Source organism: Pseudopipra pipra, chromosome 5 (assembly GCF_036250125.1).
Source record: "Pseudopipra pipra isolate bDixPip1 chromosome 5, bDixPip1.hap1, whole genome shotgun sequence".
NCBI lineage: Eukaryota > Metazoa > Chordata > Aves > Passeriformes > Pipridae > Pseudopipra > Pseudopipra pipra.
The window spans coordinates 25,454,344-25,470,440 of NC_087553.1; the positions used below are offsets into that span (position 1 = coordinate 25,454,344).

The window sequence follows — 16,097 nt, forward strand, 5'->3', positions numbered from 1 at the left end:
AAAGAAAAAAGAAAAAAAACAACCAGACCTATATTTCCTGTGGAAATTTTTTCTTCCATGGCAACTGTAAAACCAGCTCAGATTGTGTTGAATAACTAAGTGTATTATCCCATGAACAACAGGGTCCCATTAGCTCCGTCAGAAGGCCAATACCCTCTGTACTGAGAACCTCTTGATTCAGTATATTTCTCTGCCACAGAGTGAATTCCTGCTTGACCCCATTGGAGGAATCACTTTATATCTTGAAGCGTGAAAACAATTAAAGCAGAAAAAAATGTTACTTTCCCCCTCTTTGCATTTTGATTGCAGACGTCAAACAACACATTGCAGTCCAGCCCATAGAAGAACGTTGCAGCAAGTAAAATAAATAAATTAAGAAATACTGAGTGAAAAAAAAAAAAAGGCAAAGGAAGTGATTGTATGAAGCAATAAATGTATTCTGTTCTTTATAAGCACATGTGTGGACAGTGGGTTTGTATCTATGGGACAATTCAGGAAAGAAATTAATAGATAAGTTTGGGGTTTAAGCTCAGCAGTTTTCAGAGCTCATTGTTTATACCTTCTGGAGTGCAATAAAGATTATCAAGAACTTTTCCACTGGATACAAGAGTCAAAAAAAATAAGAGGAATGTGAACAGCATGCTTCCTCTGGGTTGTTACAATATCTGTAATTCTTTCAGCACAGATTTCTCATGTTAGCTTAAGCTCAGTCTCACAAAGATCATTTTTAGTAGATAATTGTAAATATTTTGCTGAGCTGACAGAGTTGCTCAGAAATTTACCATCATTTCACTCTCCACAAGCTCAAAGCACATGGCAAGTTCAAGGGCCCTTAATTAAAAATATTACACTTTCACTATAGAAGCTCTTGCTTGCATGCTGGTAATACTCTGGGATAAAACAACTGCTGATGTAAATGCATTAATTTCAGTGTAATTTCAATGAGAAGCTACAAGAGTCCTACATTTTCATTTAATGATTCAGATATGGTTTCTGTAAGAAGGAAGTAGGATCACCTCCCTGTTACAGAGGGGAAAGCTGAGCCTGAGAAGTGAGAGGCAGCAATTTGGCCAGCCCTCGGTTAAGCTGGGAGAGCACGCAAACCTCTCACTCCTATTCCACATTTGTGCTTCCAACACGAACCAGATTATGGAAATGATGTATGAAAATATACACATTTCAGAGCATGAGATTCGGCTCTAGATCGCCAGACCTCAAAGCTCTAATATTTCCTAGGCAGAGTGTACTTCTGCACCTCTCTTATACTGAGAGGTCAATTTTTGTCTTCTTTTTCTATTTTGTTCATGTAAGGGGGGGACTGCATGGCATATTTCTTAGGACTATAATGTTGCATTTGCTAATGAAATAAAGTGGGTTTTTTGGGAGAACTTCTTTTAAGCAAAACCATGTGTTCCAGGGAGGAAACATTCTTCTGGTAAACAGCTGAGCCCTTAACATTTAGCAACATAACTCTGTGTTTGCAGCTATTGAAAACTGTGTGACCGAGGAAGCCTGTGTTTCTGGGGCTGAGGACTGAAAGCATTTTGCTTGCTGTCAGAACGCCAGCCCTTTCTTTTATGTATACACTAGATGCAAGAAAGAACCAGTTATTGGATGGTTGCTTCTTATGGTTTTAATAAAATTTGTCTCATATCAAAACGCTGCTGGGTTTTAATGTTGACGCCGCGCTGAGTGATGTTCTCTGCTCCGGCACAGCTGGCTCTTGCTTTCCAGAAATATAGCTGCACCCTGGCATTACTTGCAAAAATTGCACCCCTAAATCATTTCCTCATCCCTCTGACCTGTGCCAGGAAGGACTCTCCACACGCAGATCTCCTTGCTGTTAAGGAGAAGGGGATCATTCCTCCTTTGCACCCCAGGTGTTGTGTGAGCAGGGAGCTGTAGTGGCAGGAGGCAGCTGGGGAAGAGGAAAAGTTACCTGCCAGACATGAGCAGCAGCCCTGGAAAGCTCAGGAAAAAAAAGATGATACAGCTGGAAACTGCAGGCAGAAACAGGACTGAGAGGATGGGAGTGCCCCATCCCCGGCTCCTGCTTCCCATTCCATGAGTCCACCTCTTTCAGAGACATCTGAAGGGCTGTAGGGCTGCAGGGCAAATCCTGCTGATGGGAAGCGGGGAAGTTTTATTTAGTATAAGTGATTTTCCGAGCAGCATTTGGGAGGGGAGGAGGCTGGTTGGATGACTTAGATCTTACACCGCTTCTCTGTCCAGAAGCTGGAAGGGCAAGGCCACAGTCTCGGCTCCCTCTGGACGGAGGGAGATGATTATTCCTGTGCCCGCTCATCTTGCTGAAGCTGGGCTGCTGAGCTCTGGGCATCATGTTGACCTTTGCAGTACAAAGGGATCTTATCTTGTTCTTTGTAGCCCTCAAAGCAGCTTGGCATGGTTACAAATTTCAGTAACTACCAGCTAAGGCCAAACAAGATCCCATGATAAAAGTTCAAGGCTCCGCATTCCTCTTCTTATTGCTTTCCTGAGCAGATTCTCATTTTAATAAGACTTATGGTACTTTCATCCAGTTATCTCAAAGTACATAATGGCTACTTTAATTACTGGCAATAATGAGCTAATCAATTCTTCTAGGTATTATTTTCAAGGAATAAATATTACTATCCTTGCTGTAAGAATGGGGAAATTGAGACAAAGAGGAGCAGTTGTTGGTAAATAGGTTTGTTTTACTTTTAATAGTATAATAACGTCCTGGTTTTATTTGTATAGGTTTATGTATTTTCTCCTCAGTATGCTTTGTGTTCTATTATTGCTTTCCAGTAATGCTATCTGTCATTGTATTGGTAGATAGCACTTAGCAACAGTTGGTTGTGTGCATGTACTGAGGTTCACTTAGGAAAACTGCAGTGATTTCAGGAAACTTAACAGATGCTGAAGGTTTTTTTTATCATTTTACATATATACATATATTTGATTTATCATAACCCTATTTTCCTGGCTTTTCCTTTTTCTTCCTCCTTCTCTTGTTTTTGCTGCCCTCTTTTGCAGAAAAAAACACAAGTAACATTCTTTTTTATTTATTTTCTGTATACTTCAGCTTGCATGTAAATCTCTAGTATGGAAAGCTAACTGAATGTGACTTTTTAATGTCTAAAGAACTAAGATAATCTACTGGTTATGAAGCTTGCAAGGAAGAACTATGGCTTTATTAATATATCAGTTAATAACTTCTATCTATAATTAATATTAAGAAGATATATGTTGGTTTGGTAGCATTTACCTAAAAGTACCACAGTTCAGGTATGCTTCCCTGAACTCCTTTGAACAGTAAACAGACAAACAGACAAGTAGCCAGATCAGAAGGGTCTGCTGTACCAAAAAAAAAAAAAAAAAAAGAAAAGAAAAAGAGGACTTTATTTTGTTTGGCAGCTCGATTTTGGTGGAAATACGTGCTATATGAAACTAAGCACATATGTAGCTATTCATAGGATCGAGACTTTAGACAGGAACAAGTGTCATGAAACTCTTATTTGAAACATCCGCTTTGCTCCAAACTTGTTGTTTAGTAAGGGCCTGACTTCTAAAAGCATTTAGGTGTTTATATGCATCTGGGTGTCTTTATAAAGCCAGTACTAATTCCTTATTGAACTGTGGACTGAGGGCCTCCAGAGAGTCTGAGAACCTTATATAGACTTACTTCAGTCAACTTTTAATTCTAAGGAGACTAAAAAAAATAGTTATAATTAGTCTCAGATGTGTTAAAAAAGTGCTTCACAAACAAGGGAAACAGTCAATCTGAAAAAAAATTTTTTTTGAGATAACATAAGACTTCTGTAATTGGAATATTTGGGAAATTTAGTAGCAATAAGAGGCAAAAAACCTGTGAGAACCACAACATTGTTTCCAAGGTGTCACTGTTAAATTTAGCACTGTTAGCCCTGACAGCTTTAGTTCTGAGACCTTCTGCTTATTTTCCTGTGGCTTATTTGTTTTTGCAAGGGTCCCTCTACCTCTCGTATAAAAGATATGGATTTGTGCACTGCCTATGGCTCCAAGACTTTTCTGGAAGGGTAGTGCAGTCTTTAAGCACTTTTGGAGTGGTTTGTGTTTTCCCTCTTGTGCCGGGGGAGACAACAACAATCTTTCTTGAAATAAAGCCCAAACAAGGGAAGCTGAAGAGTGGGAGTATGTGAAGGAGCTGGAGGATAACTGTTACAGGGCTGTGAATCTCCACGCGTGCCTGGTAGGCTCCTCTTGTAGCCTGTAGTATTTATTCTGTCTATTTAGTCTAGGCTCTTCCCAAATACCTGCTTCGGTTCTTATGCAGATTGCGGAGGGTTCTGCCCTGAGGCCGAGCGGCGAGGGAAGTGCTCCCCGCAAATGTCCGGTTTGGATCAAAACCCCCTGCTTTTTCCATTAAAAACACACGCGTGCCTGCATTTCCCTTCCACTCCTATCCTGTAATGGTGTGCGGCCCGACGGAGTCTGAACGCAAGAAAGGGAAATGCCGGGATGGGGCATTTCCTCACGGATGAGCCCTCTGAGATTTGAGGAGAACTCTTGGCGGGTCCGTAGCCCCTGGGGCGGCTGAGGAGGGACCGCGCCGGTGTCACCTGTCCCTGCCCACGGCCCCTGGCAGGGGCGGGAGCGCTGCCAGGGCGCTGCGGCGCCTGGTACCGCGCCCTGCGCCCTCGTCGGCGCCCCCGGGGGTCTGTCAGAGCGCGGGGCTTGTGGGTTTAATTACCCTCCGGCGTGAAGCGTGGGGTGTGGGGGTTTTTTGTTTATTTTTCGTTACGCCGATCTGAGCCTGCGGGAGCTCCGGGCACCCCCGGGCCGGGCAGTACAGAGCGCCCCCAGATTAAGAGGAATTTCTTCACAGAAAGAGTAGTTAAACATTGGGACGGGCTGCCCAGGGAGGTGGCGGAGTCACCGTCCCTGGAGGTGTTTAAGGAAAGACTGGACGTGGCACTCAGTGTCTAGATGACATGGTGGTGTTCGGTCGCGGGTTGTACTGCATGATCTCAGAGGTCTTTTCCAACCCGACCGGAATCGATTCTGTGATTCCGTGGTCTCGCACGGAATCTCGGGGGCCCTCGGGGTGCGGGGCCCCTCCCCAGCCGCGCTCCTCCCATGCCGGGGGGTGCCGGCCCGGGCTGCCATGTCTGTGGCGCAGCACGGCCCGGGACCGGCGGGAGGAGCGCCCCGCCCGCCGGCGCCGCGGGGAACCGGCCGGGCGCCGACAGCCGCGAGGGAGGGAGGGAGGGAAGAAGGGAGGGCGGCGGGAGAGCCCCACTCCGCCTGCCCGGCGCCACAGCCCACCGGGCCGGGCACGAGCACTGCCGGGAACCTCCCCGCCGCCCCAGGCCGGAGAGTACGGCCGCGCTCCCCCCAGCCGCCGCCGCGCACTTTTGGGCCGACAGAAAAGGGCGTGCGGGGCGGGGCAGGAAGAGGGAGCCTTTTTCTTTTTTTTTAAGGAAAACCCCCCCTTCGCCTTTAAGGGGCGGGGCCAGCGGAGTTTGCGGAAGAGCCCGGCGAGAGGCGGGCGCTGATTGGCTGAGCGCGGTCTCGTGACGACGGCCGGGGCGGTCTCACCCCCCGCCCCGCCGGCCCCCCGCCCTCCATTGTGTGCGCGAGCGCGGCCGGGCCCCGCCCCCATCCGACCACGCCCCTCCAGCCGCCGGCCCCGCCCCCGTGGCGGCCCCGCCCCCGCGGTCTCTTGGCTCATTTCCGGCCGCCGCCGCCGCCGCTTCCCTCCGAGGGCTCGGGAGAGCGAAGGAACAACAGCCGCCATTTTGTTTGTGTGTGAGCGACGGAGGGAGGAGGAGGGAGCGAGAGGCCGAGCCGGACGGGGCGAGCCAGGGGGAGGGCAGCGCACAGAGACCCAGGGGCTCGGATAGGGGACGGGGAGAGAAGCGAGGAGTCCAGACGCCCCCCCCCCTCCCCACCCCAGCCTGCCCGTCCCCTCGCTATTCCCCTCTCTCTCTGTTTCCTTTTCTCTCTTCCCCTTTTCCCGGAATTCTCTCTCGCCGCGCTGCCCCGCGCCCCCGCTTTGCCCGCTCCGCACACACGCCCCCAGAGCGCCAGGCAGGGGCAGTAGGGAGCCTGCGCTCGGCCCCCGCGCTGCCGCCGTCCCGCCCCGGCCCCCCCCGCCGGGCAGCGCTGGGACCCCCTCCCCCGCCTGGCCATTCCGGGGCGAGTCCTCCGGCCTCCCCTGACGTGATTTTTCTCCTGTTTTATTATTTTAATTTTACCCCCCGCTCCTCTTCTCGGAGGGGTTGCTGATCGGCCTCCCCTCCCACCCCGACTACCAACCTCTTCGCTCCTTTCCCCACCCTCGCAGAGGCGAAGGGGGAGTCCCCGCCGCGCCCGAGCAGCGGCCGAGGGTTTCCTCCCTCGCTCATCGCGCCCCGCACCGCCCGTGGGTCTGCGGGAGCGGAGACGGGCAGCCCCCTCCCTGCCACCATCCTCGGCCGCCCGAGAGGGGGGAAGGTAGGCAGAGAGGGCGGGAGGGGCCGGCTTCCTCCTCCTCCTCCTCCTGCCGCTGCTGTGGGATCGGCCCCTCTGCCTGCGCCGGAGGGGGGGGCAACCTGCTACTGCGAGCGAGAGAAAGAGGAAGGGGAAAGAAGAGAAGAAGAGGGGGGGCAGAGAGGGTGTTGAAACCCGCCCCCCACCTTCCCATCCCGCGATCGGTGCTGCCTCCATAGCACAACAACCCCTCCTCCTTCCCTGCACAACAAGATGTGAAGCGGAGACTCCTGGGACTTATCCTCACCCTCCTCATCCTTACAGCTCCCCTTTCTGCAGCCATTAGCGACGGGCAAGGAAGAAGCGAGTGGAACTGGGGACCCCGCGCACGCCGTGCCACTTCCCCCGCCGCCTCCCCCCCAGCCCTGTCACTGGCGGTGGGTATTTTTTCGCAGGGTGGTGTTGGAGGGGGAAGGAGCCGCTGCTAGAGGACGGTGATCTTTTTTTCTTTTTTCCTCCTCCTCTCCTCTCCTTCGCTCGCCTCCTTGTGGCGATGAGGAGGAGGAGGACGGCTCCGAGGAGGAAGAGGCTGATGGCGGCGGTGAGGAGAGAGCAGGAGGAGGAGACCCCCCGAAGGATGAAGATGATGATGGTGGCGGCGGCGAGGAAGCACCAGCAGCACAACAGCCGGGATTAATTTTACTAAAAAAAACCAAAACCAACCATCAGCCGTCTTTTTTTTTTTTCTTCTTTTTTAATTTTTTTTTTTGCGGGGGCTTTGCCTGCTCTTCCCATCTTCACTCAGCCCTTTCGCCTGGGGGAAGAGGCCTCAACCCCCGCCCCGGCTCCCACCTCTCCCTGCTTCTCCGCTGCCGCCCTCCCAGAGCCCGAGGAGCAGAAAAAAGGGGAACTTGGCCCCCCTCCTCCGCCAGATCCTCCTTGATCGCTCTCGGCGTTATTGTTGTTCTTCAGCTGACTCGGGGCCCCAGAAGAACGTGAAGGTTTCGGGGTTCACCCCCCACAGTCTCTCCGCTCTGAGTGATTGTCTAAAAAATTAAAAATGGCCGAGAATGTGGTGGAGCCGGGCCCGCCTTCAGCCAAGCGGCCTAAACTCTCCTCACCGGCGCTCTCCGTGTCCGCCAGCGACGGCACAGGTCAGTCTCGGGGGCCCGGGCCCTTCCCAGCTCTCGGTGCCGCAATTACTGTCCTTTTCTCCCCTCTTCTGCCTAAATCTCCTCCTCCCTTTTGCTACTGTTCACTCGAGCCTGCCTTCCTCCTTCCCGTCTGTCTCCTGTTTTCGCTCCGTTTGAACCTATTGGCGTTAATGGCATGGGGAGGGTGTTCGGATGTTTCTGCCCTTCTGGTTTTTTGGAAGTGATTGAAAGCAAAGCTGTTCAGTTTATTGTGCTTTTGATCAACTGCAGATAAGACTTAACAGTTCGTCATTTTCGTGTCTTTCACAATAGTAGTTATTACCGAGCTCCTTGCTAAGCATAATGCCGGTTTATTTAATGTCAGTTGCAGAAATACGAAATGGTGCTAAAGACGATGCTTTTGTACACTTTTTTGTTGAACTACATGTGTACAGGCAAATGTGTCTTGTTTCTTATTTTGTGTATACAGGGGATTTTTTAACGTCTTGTTTAGAAACGAGATTTATTTGTCTGCTGTTTTTCTTTTTTCTTCTTACGTGCAGTCTGCTTATTTGATTTACTTTTTGCAATTCTTCATTATTCTTCCTTGCAAAAGGGTATCTAAATACTGCTTTTCTGATTCAAATAGACCATCCACTTTAGGAAAAAAACCAGTTAGAACCAAAATCCAGATGCCATACTTGTGGCATAAGGTTTATTGAGATTCTTATCTTCTTAGAGATGAAATGTTATTTCACCTTATTTGCATTAAGAATCAATATGGAGTGTAGTTCGTCTTGCATCTCCCGTTTCTTTACTGCGAGACCAAAATGTCTGAAATTCCCCTGTAGACTTTAGAGCTGCGAAGATAAAGGGGCATCTCTGCAGTCCTGCACAGGTCTTTGGTGATGCTGTGAAGGCAAGCTAGAGGCTGGAAATTTTAGGTGTCCCAATCCCTTGCAAATATAAACTGGTTGTACTGGGAGGGGGGGAGTAACAAAGGGCTGTTCAGCTTTTTAATGCTTCCTGTGAAGCAAGTGAGTATTTGGTGACATTTTGCTATGAGAATACTCTGATACCTGTCCCACAGGAGTTTCTTTGAACTCACATTAGATCTTCTTAGCCTATGGGATATGGAGGAGGCCTCCTCCTGCCAGACTGGTGAGTGGTGGCATTTCTGAAGCCCCCAGTGCTCTTGTTCTATGCAGTTAAAAGCTGGCAAGAAAAAGGAAGAGTTGGGGGGTTTTTTTTGTTTGGTTGGGTTTGTGGGTTTTTTTTGTAAAAAGCTCCTTTTTTGACAGCAAACAGCAGGTTTTAGTAGCTGGTTTCTGGTTGAACGGTGGACCTGATTCTACTTGGAATTATGTCCAAAACTTTGATTTTGCCTTTCCTATTCTTGGTGAATGACGTATTAGTTTTGAAAAGTTTGTAACTTGTAGTGCCTATTAGATACAGACAATATTATGTTGTAATTGGAGGACATGACTATTCCTAATATCAACAGGTCTCTAGTAAGAGAGTGGAAGAGCATTGGAGAAGCTACTCTTTAGCTAGAGCTACTTATTGGTTTTTTTCATGCTAGACTTGGAAACCAGTAATTAAGTCAGTAGTAACCATTTTTAATTTGTCTTGACAGTGGTTATTTTGCTCCTTTTAGAGAGGTGAAATATAAATGTTTTGTGAGAGAAATTCTGATACTTGAAATATATGAAAGTTAAAGACCTCTTTTGATTCAGATGAACATCCATATCTAAGTTAAGATGTTTGTGATCAAATAGGGACTGGATAATTTGTGTATGTATTTCAGTTTAACAGGTGCAGACTTTCACAGAATACTTAGTCTTTTAATTGTTAACTTCTTGGGCAGCTTAATAAATGAACTTCTTAGAGTTTTGCTGAAGCACTAGGGATTGGACAGTTTCACTAGTGCACAAGTGTGATATTTTTTTCCTCAAAGTGACTGGGACTGTCATCACCTGATAGCTATGCAGAGGTTTATAGTGGTGCAAACACTTTATGTGTGCTACATAAAAACTATTAAAGTATTCTGACTATTCTGGCTTTTTTTCATTGTTGTTGCCAACTAATTAGCTGAATATGTGACAGTTCCACTTTCTGGTTTTTTTTTTTAACATGACATCATATCTGTTTCTCTAAATAAAATCCAACCTATGAGCTAATGAATGTGTTTTGAGGGTTATATTTTTCATTTGCTGCTTGAGAGACTGCAGTTTGTTTTGTCATACTTCTGCTGTTGTAGGAAACTGCTTTGAAGATTACTTTTTTTTAACCTATCTGTTGGTTAAATTTGCTTTGAAATAGTGCAAGCAGCTGTCATTAAGTAAATTCCACTTATAGAATCTGTTTTATTGTCCCCACTCCTCAGTTAATTATAGAAAATAAATAACATGGTGCTTATGTACTTACTCAAGCACTCTTTTTAAAACTGTTAGATTCTCAGCATCATTAGAGGGAAGGAGAAAGGCAGGAAACTTGCACTGTTAATGGAACTTTTTCCAGCACATGTGCGTAGTGGACCTTTGAGTGTGTTTTTTGCTGTTAGCTTTTTGACTCGTTTCTTACTCTGAAATGCTGTTTTAGCTTGTTAGATACTAAAAACGATGACTGACTCCTGTTAATTTATTCCCAAACTCGCAGATGTTAAGTGTATTTATATTGAAGACTAAGAGGAGTCTCTAATTCACTCATGTTTTCACTGTAGACCTGGATGATACTCTAATTCTGGGCCTGGAATGTACAACTTTATTGTTTGGTGGCATTTTTCTAAAAAGGAGTCAGCAAAGATTGTCCTAATGTGCTTGATTTATTGGCAGCAGTCAAATATTTCTGTATTTCCTACTGTTGTTACTGTGCTGCACCTTCTTCTGTCTTGGAAGCCTTAAATGGTTCATGTGTTCCCTGCACAGAATTTTCTTTGCTGTAGAACATACTGTATTAGTGTAGTTTTGAGTTGCTTTGTTAAAGCCAATTCCTTCTTTAGGAGGTAAGAGTAACATAAACTTACAGGGAAAGTGAAATGTTTGTAGCAAATCTTGTAATAAACATTTCGAAGTAATTTAGAAAGTCTTGGTATAGGCAGTGTCCTGTAGTATATTAGAATTTTTGAGTGGTCTCTTTTTTGCTTTCATGTTGTGTAGCTCTAGAATAATTTCAGGGGCAGGACTGTGCAGGATTTCATTAAACTGCCAGAGGTTTTTCAACATTTTTTTTTTCTATTTAAGTGTTACATTTGTTGCAAAGAAGAATGGTAATTATCCATATATCTTGTCCAGCCCTTAAGTTTTCCCAGGGCCATTACAACTGCACGGTAGTACCATCTTTTGGTGGCAACAGTATCCTAGTTTGGGATGTGACTTTGTGGGTGCTAGCACAGCTCTTCAGCATGGTTACATTGATGTAAGTACTTGGCCGGTGTAGCTCATTTTGCCTTTCCTTACCGGTAGCAACACGGTTTTGATATGTTGCACCTATGCTAACAGACTTCCCTAAGTATTGTATTAGCAAAGTGGTGTATTCTAGTCCCCCCCACTATCATAGAATAATTTCATTGGGTCCTGAGGAGTTATCTCCTGGAGTAAAATGAGTGAAAGTCATTCATAAAGATACATTTTTGATTGCATGTGTTAAACCACTGTTGGTTTCTCGTGGTGGGGGGGAGAGCGGGACTTTTTTATTTGTGAACCCCTCAACTTTTCCTGCAGTAGTGTGGGAGTGCTGAAATTGCTATGTACAGATTTCTATGTGGTATATTCAGGATGGTGGAGTTTAATCATCTTTTACAGCACTCACCCCCCAACACACTGCCCCTCCCCCTTAGAAATAACCTGTTTTCTGTGAACTGGGAAAGTGTTTTGGGCTCTGGGCTCAGAACCTCTGTGTTTCCTCACAGAGTAAAGATGGAGTGTACCCCCTGCTGCAGCGTGTTTGTATGGTATCATGTGTTTAGGTTGGTAGATCAGAAAACAGGATTTTGAGTGCTTAGTGTTTTGGGCTTGCTGTGACACTGGAAGTCAGTTTTCTTCAATTACTTGGCACGTGTGTTATATCAGAGATCAGAGAACGTATCTGTGGTATGTGCCTTAGCGTCCTTTGGTTTACTACATCCAGAAGTCATGTTTTTCTGCGTAATAGCACATCTTCAATCTCCTCTGCAGTACCCATCTTTTGTCAAGTCTGTATGTTCCTTTTTTTCAGGAACTGTTTCTGACCTTTAAAGTTTTACTTTCCCTCACATCAAAGATCTAAGATTTGTAACGAAACCTCTTCTGGACTACTGCAATTTTGACTGATAGTCAGCTTTCATTTGTTCCAAATGGATCAGGATGTTTCATTTCTCAAAATGAGTTGTATTAATCTTGTCTCGCTGCCCTTTTCAATTATGTTTCCAGACAGCTCTGTGTTTTTTCCTAGTGTTTGTATATACTACAATTAAAATTAATTACTTTTCACAAATCAATTTTCTGGCTATAGTTTAGGACCAAGTCATTAGCTGCATTTAACTTACAGCCATCAATTAAATGTTTTCATCCCTTGTTGTTAAAAACGACATTTTTTTGGTATTTTTGCCCTAAAATATGGTTTGATGGATGGCGTATACTGTAAATCAAGTATTGCAGTGCTGGATGCTTGCGTGGCAAAAATGGATGTCTTTGCTAAGCAGGCTCTTGAAGTAACTGCATTAGGAATAAATGTAAGAGTTTAAGCCTGTGAAATTTTCTTTAAAAAGTACCAGTCATTTATATGATGCTTAGTGAGTTTTTAAAAAAATCTTTCAGACTTTTGAACCTTGTAGATTTCCAAACTGCTTTATCTATTCTTCTGTGTCTTTCCCCAAGTGGATTGTGTGTGTGTCTCTGACATAGGTAGGTACTTTTTCTGAGCAGCGTTAAAGGTGCTTAATTTTTTTTAAAAAGAAATATTCACTACAACAAGAGGACCGTCCATACTGCGATGTAAAAGTGAATCTTGAGCACTTACAAATAAAAGACCTAAGAGACTAGAAAACCAGTTTACAGTTGCAATTTAAAAATATATTCATGAGTTTCATATTGCAGGAAAAACCTCGTATTGTTGAACTCGTGAATTTAAATCCTAGATTAAAAAAAAAAAGTCTAATTTTTGCATCTTGTTCCTCTCAGTCCTAGAGCAGGTCTTGGATTGAGTGTAAAGAGCCCCTAGTTCAGGTTATTGGTCAGTTGTACATTTGCAGAAAACTAAATTTTATCTGGGAAGGGTCTGTCAGACTCAAAGTTTTAGTATATGTTTTTAGGGGATGTGGGTTTCAGAAGGTACTGAGGGTAAATGCTGAACTTCTACTGTAGGAATTCTGGTTTCTTCTGTCTTTACAACTTGGAGAAAATTACTTCATCATTAAATTTCAGTTTTGTATGATTTAGTGTGTGTTTCCTCTGTAGGCTACTTGATCATCTCCACTGTGCCATCTTAGTGTCTTGCTTAGCTGCCTTAGCAGGAGCAGCCTTTCAGTGCTTGTTCCAACAATGCAATGATTCTACTTCAGTCTTTCTTATCACCTGAACTAGTGTTCCTTCTGAGAGGGTTTGCCCCTAAATCGTTTGGATTTATTATTTGACGAGCGGAGTAATTTTGCCGTGTAGATTTCATTGACAAATAAACAATGCACACCTGTCTCCCAGGATTTGGCTTTTCTGTCTTTACTTAAACTGTAGCAGCAGGCTGAAGTAAAATACATCTGTCTCTGCATATGGTGGCATGCCTGACAAAAAACTTCAGTGGGTGCACTGAATTTGTAGAACTTCAAGCAGAAGTTGAACTTGGGCAGATATCCTCTCCCTGAAGAGTGACATATCTGACAACAGTGTCCTCCTCCTAAATAGCAACAAGTTTTCTTAAAATGGATTGGCGTATAAATGTATTTAAAGTTGGGTTAAAAACTTTGTGCAGTATTCTCATTCAAGCACTTTTTGAGGAAGATGAGTAGGAGCGTTGAATTCTGGTGAACTCAAATCATAGTAACTTGTGGTTCAGTTGATGATGTCAGGTGTGTTTACAGGAACAGCAAGGACATAAAATCATGGTTCAATCTAGGATTTTCATTAGAAAGTGCAAGCTGGGTACAGGACCTTCAAAACCAATGCAGGTTATTTTCAGTTATTTGTCGTTGTGAGATGGGGCAGATAAAGATTTTGCTTTTTTCCATTTGATGGTGTGAAACACCTCTGTACTGCACCTTTTGTTGCATTTCACTGGAGTTTTCAACCCTATCTGTTTGTTTGCAGAATCATGATTTACTATTTCTTGCTTTGTAGAACTCCCAAATACCAGTAAGTAGGTAGTTTCTCTCTTTTTAAGTGAGATTGTAACAAACTCTCACTGCTAATGAACTAAAATTTAATTTTCAGAGGTTTTTTTCTTTTTTTTCAGAATTATAATAAAAAGTACAATTCTGGCAAAATGGTGGTGTATGGCTTGCTCGGTAGAAATTTTGCTGAAGCTAAACTGCCTTTTATGTATTCCTGGATATAATTTCAGGAAATCTCAGGAATTACTGGTTTAAGATAATGAAATCTGATCTGCTGACTTAATTTTTTTTTTATTGTATATTTTTTTGTACATAAAGTCAGCATTGTGCTTTGCTTTTACTCCAGAGTAATGTTGAATGAACTCAAGTCGGTAGTACTCAGAAAACTGACTTTTTGGTAATTGTACATGCATGTTGGGTCATTTCAAAGTCGTTGTTAATTTGACAATGGAATGAACTTTACTCTTTTCTTGAAACTGGTATGTAATGACTTCAGAAATGAAACCGATTCATTGTGTTCATGCCCGTAAGGGTGTTCCCTTCCTATCTGCATGTACCCATTTTTTTGTCCATGAGCAGAGCAGACCAGCAGGGCTTCTCTAGCTTTCCAGACTTGTGGGCATGGTCACCCACAATTTATCAGCCCCACAGCTGAAATACCATTCTTACTATTAAACAGTGCCACAGACCAGTGATAGGTAACAGGGTGGTCTCATGGGAATTTCAATGACATACACAGGATAGTGTTTGGAATAAGAATACTTAGAGACTTTTGACTAAAGGTAACCCAATGAAATTTATGCAAATAGCAACATATTCACAAGGAAAGTAACTGTGTGACTTCAGCACTTTGGAATTAAAGTGTCAAAATGTCATCTTATTTCATAGAATCATAGAATATGCTGAGCTGGAAGGGACCCATCAGGATCATCGAGTCACACTCCTGGCCCTGTGCAGGTCATCCCAAGAGTCACACCATGTGCCTGAGACTCTTGTCCAAAAGCTTCTTGAACTCTGTTGGGCTCGGTGCTGTGACCACTTCACTGAGGAGCCTGTTCCATTGCTCTGCCACCCTCTGGGTGAAAAACCTTTTCCTGATATCTAACCTAAGCTTCCCCTGACTCAGCTTCCTGCTGTTTCCTTAAGTCCTTACACTGGTCATGAGAGTGAAGAGATTGATACCTGCCCCTCTGTTTCCTCTCATGAAGATATTGATGCCCCTTCATTTTTAATCAATTTAATAGATTAATTTTAATTAATTCTACATTTTAAGTTAGGGAAAGCATTTTGGCAGAGCTTGTGTTACCATTGGATAATCGTGGCTTCATAGGGGATCTACGTGAAAAGCCACCTCTTTAATGGTAAGAATAAATCTGACCTCCAAAACACTGTATAGCAAAGTTCCTACCCAGGTTGGTGTGAGAGACTCTTAGAGTTTTAACCTCTTTCTTAGACATATGGGTTTTTGTTTTGTTGGGTTTTTTTTTGGTTTTTGTTTTAACTTCCCTTATAAAACTGCCTGAACATATCAAGCTTAATTTTCTGCCATTGCAGAGGCCTTGGGAATTGATGACTTTATTAGCACTTTGTTTCAAGTCTGTGCTTCACCTTTGCGTCTGCATTTTCATGGGTACCTGAGGATTATCCTTTGAGATTGTGTCTCCTTATCTTGTTCTGCCTTTTTTGGTTTTATGTTTTGAGTTCTGGATTTTTTTTGTGGGCATGTCAGACAGTACATTTTAGGGCTGTAATGCTGGTGCTTGACTGCAAGCTTGAGTGGTTGATTTCTCTGGAATACTGGTTGTATCCTCTGGGTGCTTCCTCTGTTACATCTAGGCCCTGTTGAGTTCTGGGTAGCTTTTGTATCACCCTGCAGAGAAGATACTGACCTCAGCACCTTATTGTTATTCTTTGTCTGAAAGCACAGCAAAGGTATCATGTTTTCTGTGTGGTCCAACATGTCTGTGGCTCCTGTCAATCCTGTCACATGCATGCTTTGTATTCAGTGTCCTGTATTAAGCCTTGTTCACTTTTTTCATTGTGAACACAATGACTGTGATATAGTTTGATCCACTGATGACAGATTTCTGGGCTCCAGAAAAAAAGGTGCAAAAAGGTGACTGTTCAACAGCTTTCTAATTTGACCTGTCTCTGTTCAGAATATAATATAATAAGTGGGATGCAGGGACAGGAACTGTAAAATTTCCTACTTCTGTAAGGTCAGAAAC

General features: G+C 44.3%; 1 protein-coding gene across 1 annotated transcript in view; it reads left to right on the forward strand.

Annotated features, from left to right (window-relative positions):
* The first annotated feature begins 7,353 nt into the window (after positions 1-7,353).
* Positions 7,354-16,097, forward strand: part of EP300 (E1A binding protein p300) — a 57,840-nt gene continuing 49,096 nt past the window's right edge. The window contains exon 1 of the mRNA XM_064655188.1: positions 7,354-7,589. Coding sequence (XP_064511258.1) covers positions 7,496-7,589 — 94 coding nt within the window. The 5' untranslated portion in view covers positions 7,354-7,495. The remainder of the gene's footprint in view (positions 7,590-16,097) is intronic.